Below are 7,115 nucleotides of genomic sequence, written 5' to 3'. Positions count from 1 at the left end.
ATGGAGTCAATCAGGAGGACATATGCACACTGCATTAAGCCTGTTCCAAGTCCAGAATTTTGGGCAAGAACTGAGTTCTCGAAGCCAGACCCACCCATTATCAGAAGGCCAATTGGACGGCCAAAGGTTCATAATAGGCAAAAAGATCCTGCTGAGCCACTCATGCAAGGGGGAAAACTGAAGAAATCATTCACTGTATCTTGCAGAAAGTGTGGTGAGACGGGCCACAACTACAAAACATGTAAGGAAGCTCCTTCTAACCCAAACTGGAAGCCAAAGACAAGGCGCCCTAGGAAGAAAGCAGCTAGCTCCTCCCAGTCACTAATTGTGCTTCCTTTGTCACAATCTGCTCCCCCACCAGAGGTAAGATCCCTACTATTATCATAGTCATTTAGGTTACCTGCATTACAACCATACCAAGCTGACTTATATGTTATGCAGGGATTATTCTGTCTAAGTACTATAATGGTTAGGGACTATTTTGGCTTAGTATACAATACTTCAGGGATCAATCTGTCTTAATACACTATTCATCAGGTGCTATTATGTCCCATTATCAAACTGTTTACATATTATATTACTATTTTCAGGATGCATCCAACAGCCAACCAGGCAGCTCATCAAGCTTGCAACAAAATCCCACTGTTGTGAATGCACCTGCCCCAAGTCATCCACCTATTGCACCAGCTCCAACAAGGGTGACAAGGTCCACACTTGTGATTTCACCTCCAGGGCCAACAGCTACTCAAGCCAGGCCACCTGCCCCGACTTCAAGTCATCCATTTAAATCTCCAGGAAAAGCCAATGACACAACTCGCCCACAATAGTCTAAATTCAAACCAAAGCAGAAGATCTTCAGGCCGCCAGCTCCAATTGCTGCTAAACCAATTCCACCTAACACACAACAGCCAACTCCATCTAACACACCATCTGCAGCACCGAATCAGGAGGTTCCACGCCCAACTTTGCCAACTGCATCAACATTCAAGGACTCGAAAGAGTGAAGATTTCACCCATTATATGATTTTCTAACTTTTTGAAGATGTAATGGTTTATGACAAGTAGTAGATACAATTTTCTATTTTGTTACATACTTTTTGAACACCGGTTGTGGGTCAGGTGAACTCTGTGCTGTTGTAATAGTTCTGTCCATCATTGGCAAACCGGTTTTCTTTTTTTTTTTTTCGTACCAGTTCTAAACATGGATGTTTCCTTTGACAGTTTTTTTGTTAGTTATGCAATGCTAGATTATCTATTACTTAACCAACTTTAATTTCATACAAACCTTGCAAAACACGTACAAGGTAATGGAATCATTTATACAAATGACAAATTGCATTTTGTTTTGTGCAACAAAACAACATCCTTTTTCCTTCCTTGATCAATTCTTATAACTTAGAACAGCAAAATTCAAGACAATGAAAATAACACAAATACACCATCCTATTGGGGTTTTTTCATCTCTAGAGCTACTATCCTCTTCTCCAAACATGTGATCCTGATTTTCATGTCTTGCTTCTTGTGATACTCTTCAACATCCACAAATTCCTTCTCTCCCATATACTTGTTTCTGTCAAGCCAAGTCTAGCAATGTGCTCATCAAGCCACAAAAAAAATTTGCAATGCGGTTGTCTTGCCTGCACAAAATCAATCCACAGAAGTAAAAAAAAAATTCTGGTATTCCTAACACAAGTTCAAGTACACATTCCACATAGTTAGTTATCATACCTTATAAAAGGGACAGCCCAGAAATAATCTGTTAGGATTGCTTCGTGTCTTCGACATGAAAAGGATTGTGTTTTCTCCACATAAGCACTTTGGTGAGACGCCATCTTTGCCATCCTTCCCGTTAGGAAGTGAGCTCGCACCGAACTAGGCTTCTCTTCCCCCACCTCCACTTCTTCTCGAGCTTGATGATACTCCTTCAGATGCCATGGCACGAAGAATTTCCTTTCTTCGTTCACTCCCACAACACCCACTTCGCCATTTCTGTGCAGACGAGGGATTAAGGCAGAAAAATTTGAAAGATTGGAGGAGGTAACGAAACGGCGTTATTTTCGTGTCTGGGGACTTATATGTCCAGTTTCGAAAAGCTTATTGCCACGTAGACTCCGTAACAGACATGTCAGTTCCACGTTTGCTAAGTCAAAGTTTTTCGACGGGTCCAACGGCTTGAATTCAATGGAAGGGTTAATATGTCCACGTTTTACAGGGGTCAGGGACATGAATGTATTTTCCGTTCCTTGAGGACGAAAATGTCCGCAGAAAAAAAGGTCAGGGACCTATTTGTTCTTTACTCGACTTATTAATTAATTAATCATGTGAATATAGGAGAGAAAAGGAATTTGAACTGTAATTGAATAAATCTAATTGTACGTGAATTTTTGTTATTTTTTTATATTTTATAATTGTTCAGTTATTAGTATATATACAAAGCTTAATAGAGAAATATTAGTTATTGTGATTAAGAGCCGTTAAAAAATTACTTATTAAAATTTTTTTCTTTTTTTTTTTTATCTTGGTAGTAGTAAAATTAGCTATTTTTGTTTTGACTTTTATTCTCACGACCCCTCAAATTCAAGGTTTTGGAAGACAAGACCTTGAACTTAGTCTTAAAATGAACAAAAGCATCTCTAGACAATTTTTGTGAGAATATCAACAGATTACGAGATTAAAAGGATGTGAACAACATAGAGTTGGCATTAACCAAATTTTGAAGAAAATAGAAGTCAACTTCGAAGTGTTTGGATCGGCTATGAAACATGGGATTGGCTACAAGCATCACGACGCTTAGGTTGTCACAGAACAAGGTGGATGGAATAGAGCTTGACACATGAAGTTCATTGAGTAGTTTTGCACCCATAGTATCTCTGCTGCAACTTCGGCTAGGCAGTGAAACTCAACCTCTATGGATGAGCGACTGACTGTATTTTGTTTTCGACTTAACCAGAAAATAGGATTTTCACCGAGGAATATGCAATAGCCACTGGTGAAGCATCAATCATCCAAATCGCTCACCCAGTCTGCATCTGTATATACAAAAATTTGAAAATCAGTAGAAGGAGCAAGTGAAGTTCAAACCGTGATACTTGTTACCAGAAAGGTAGCGAAGTATTCTTTTAACAACAAGCCAATGCTTATATTGAAGTTAGAGACTCGAAATCAAGCAAAAGCGAAGACACGAGTGGGGTGGATTTGGAATCATCTCTTTCAACCCCAAAAAAAGATATTGAAGCAGAGTCTACAGAATGATTGCCTCTGTATTAATGAAATCTCATCATCCATACATAACGAATTGGTGTGATATATTCAAATCATAACATATGAACAGTAAAAACTAGTATTCTTATTGAGATTAGAACTCATAGGGAAGAAAATCTATTTATGAATAGAATCAAATATGAATGGAATAAAAAATGCAGTATATACAAACAAAGGTATTTGGTTATTGGTAAAAAATCAATATACTTCTAATGTCGATTCTAGATCAACTAGGACAGAAATAAAGCATTGGGTCGAACTCTTCTTTGGTGTCAAGGTAATAGTTATGAATAGTCATCGACTACCGGTAAAAGGTAGAAGAATGCGACTTATTATGAGACATACAATGCATTACAGACGTATGATCATTACGCTTCAACCGGGTTATTCTATTCCACCTTTAGAAGTGATTATTCATCAAGTTGCTCCCTGATCTAAAAAAATATACTTGATTTGTGCCTATTTTCTGTATCTAAAAGATCTTATTCTTTTGAACATAAAGAAATAAAGAGGCCATTGCAAATGCCGAAAATACTAGTACCACTAGTATTTATATTGAATAAATAGTATTAATAGTGATTTATCTTATAAATATTAATTTTGAATAGTGTAATTCAACAAACTCGCACGTTTGCAAAAAAAAAAGTAAGGAATTAAAGTATCTTGGCCCTCTCTCCTCTTATAAATTGATTCAGAAGTTGATTTTGAGTATCAAAATTCTGGTAAATAATGATATCTATACTATCTAGTATTGTCATAATATCGGCCAATTTCATTCTTTTAACTAATTGGGGAAGAATTTGCAAATTAATAAAATCCAATGGACGAATTTTCCATCTCCAAGAAAAAACATTCTGATATCCTATTAGAAAAATTCCCAAATCTCCTTTGGGGCCTTGTGCATGCAGCAACCCATTGGCTAGCGGCAGGCCCTTAAATGGAGTTTCGATCCGCGATGGATTAGTTTTTGACTTGTCGGGTTGGGGGATACCGTGGGCAACCAAAAAAAAAGTTAGAGACAGTTTTTTACTAATGAATCGATATTCAAAATCATTCCATTCTGGTTCCCTTTCCCTATCAAAGTAACGGATTTCTAAATTCTCATATGGTCCGCCGGGAATTCCTTCCAAAGCCTGTTGAATAATTTTTATAGATTCCACCATTTCACCAATTTGAACTAAATAACGAGCTAATGAGTCTCTTTTTTGCCATTGAACGTTCCAATCAAATTCCTCATAACACTCATAATTTTTAACTTTACGCAGATTCCATTGTATTTTGGAAGCCCGAAGCATCGGTCCTGATAAACCCCAATTAATTACTTCCTTTCCACTAACAATGCCTATTTCCTCAACCCGTTCTAAAAAAATGGAATTTCACGTAATAAGTTTTTGATATTTAACAACCCCTGTTAAAAGATAATCACAAAAATCTAAACATTTATCTATCCAACCATGAGGTAGATCGGCCGCGACTCCCCCGATACGGAAAAAATTATGCATCATTCTCATACCTGTCGCAGCTTCGAATAGATCATATATTAATTCTCTTTCTCTAAAAATATAGAAGAAAGGGGTTTGTGCACCAATATCCGCCATAAAAGGTCCCAGCCATAATAGGTGAGAAGCTATACGACTCAATTCCAACATAATTACTCGAATATAGCTGGCTCTCAAAGTAACGGATTCTAAATTCTCATGTGGTCCGTCGGAAATTCCTTCCAAAGCCTGTTGAATAATTTTTATAGATTCCACCATTTCACCAATTTGAACTAAATAACGAGCTAATGAGTCTCTTTTTTGCCATTGAACGTTCCAATCAAATTCCTCATAACACTCATAATTTTTAACTTTACGCAGATTCCATTGTATTTTGGAAGCCCGAAGCATCGGTCCTGATAAACCCCAATTAATTACTTCCTTTCCACTAACAATGCCTATTTCCTCAACCCGTTCTAAAAAAATGGAATTTCACGTAATAAGTTTTTGATATTTAACAACCCCTGTTAAAAGATAATCACAAAAATCTAAACATTTATCTATCCAACCATGAGGTAGATCAGCCGCAACTCCTCTGATACGAAAAAAAATTATGCATCATTTTCATACTTATCGCAGCTTCGAATAGATCATATATTAATTCTCTTTCTCTAAAAATATACAAAGGGATTTGTGCACCAATATCCGCCATAAAAAGTCCCAGCCATAATAGGTGAGAAGCTATACGACTCAATTCTAACATAATTACTCGAATATAGCAGGTGGCTCTTTGAGGTACTTGAATATTTTTCAATTGTTCTGGTCCGTTTACGGTTATTTCTTCTGTGAACATCGTAGCTAAATAACCCCAACGTATTACATAAGATAGATACTGTATAATTGTTCGATTTTTTCGTAATTTTTTCCATTCCTCTGTGTAAATAATCTAATAATAGTTTATAATCAATAACATTCTCACCATCCAGAATAACAATAAGTTGAAAAATACTATGCATTAATGGGTGGTGAAGTCTCATATTCACTACCATAAGATCTTTTCTTTTGACTATCTCATTCATAAATTTTTTTCTCGATTTATTCTTCCATACTCTGTATAGGTAAAAAAGGTAGTGCCAACATTTTTGTGTTGCATTAGAATCATACATTTTTGGAGTCTTTCCTTCCAAAATATGATCTGCAAGGTTTTGGCCACGAATGATAAACAAAGTAAATCGTTTCTATGTGACAATTCTTTTCTGGAGTTTATTTGAAATGAAGTTAAAAAGACTTTTATTGGTAGCAGAGCCAGAAGTACTTGATACCATGTGAATAGTAGAAGAGAAAAGAGAATTGAACTGTAACCGAAAAAATTTAATTGTATGTGAATTGTTATTATTATTTTTTTGTTGACTTTATAATTGTTCAGTTACTAGTATATATACGAAGTTTAATAGAAAAATATCAGCTATTGTGATTAACAGCCGCCAAAAAAATGAAAAAAAATTCTAAATACCCATTGACAATTATCTCAAAAGACAACGAGGTCTTTGACAAAAAAAAAAAATTCAATGCGACTCCTGATAATTATCTCGAAAGGACAATGAGATCCTTGTGCAAAAAAAAATCAATGTTATTTTTTTTAGCACAGAGGCTAATCAATCCCAAAAAAATAAATCAAAGACCGAATTAAGTGTTTTTTCTTGGAGGTCTCATTATCCTTTCGAGGCAATTGTCAGGAGTCGGGTGCTTCACTCCTAAAAAATTAGCCGTTGGAGTTCTCTTTCTCTTTTTCTATTTTGACAGTAACAAAATTAGCTAATTCTGTTTTGCTTTTTATTCCCACAAATTATTATTAGTCACGTTTTAATGATTACTTAGACCCTCGGTGTCCTTCTTGTGATAGTTTTTTGGTGACTCCTTATGATAGTTTGAACTTGTCTAAAGTGTTTTAAGGCTAACTAAGAAATATCCCATATCATTGTAAATTAGTTAGAAATAAGGAGGACAATAATTTTAAATTGCAGCTGCGAGTGTTACCAAACACGAAAGATAATCAAATAAAAAAATAATTGTATTTATAGCTATAATAGTTAGAGAAAAATCTAAAACAACTCCTGACAATTACCTCAAAAAACAACGAAGTCTTTGACAAAAAAAATTTTTAACCTGTCTCTTGATAATTATCTCGAAAGGACAACAAAGCTCATATACTAAAAAAAGTCAATGTTATTTTTTTTGGCACATGAGCTAATCAGTCTAAAAAATAAAAAATCAGGAGCCGAATTGAATATTTTTTTTCTTGAGAACTTCGTTGTCCTCTCGAAGTAATTGTTAGGGGTCGAGTAGGGTATTCACCCTAATAGTTATTGTGTAAAT

The 7,115-nt window shown here is 35.5% G+C and overlaps 1 protein-coding gene across 1 annotated transcript; it reads left to right on the top strand.

The window, feature by feature from the left end:
• On the top strand, nucleotides 1–827 carry LOC107607961 (proline-rich receptor-like protein kinase PERK8). Its single transcript, XM_016309853.1, has 2 exons — nucleotides 1–363; nucleotides 591–827. Exons 1-2 carry the CDS (start codon nucleotides 1–3, stop codon nucleotides 825–827), a joined length of 600 nt encoding a protein of 199 aa, XP_016165339.1.

Source organism: Arachis ipaensis, chromosome B07, assembly GCF_000816755.2.
Source record: "Arachis ipaensis cultivar K30076 chromosome B07, Araip1.1, whole genome shotgun sequence".
Classification (NCBI taxonomy): Eukaryota; Viridiplantae; Streptophyta; class Magnoliopsida; order Fabales; family Fabaceae; genus Arachis; species Arachis ipaensis.
The sequence above is the reverse complement of the archived record's forward strand: the minus strand, read 5'-3'. Positions and strand labels throughout refer to the sequence as shown.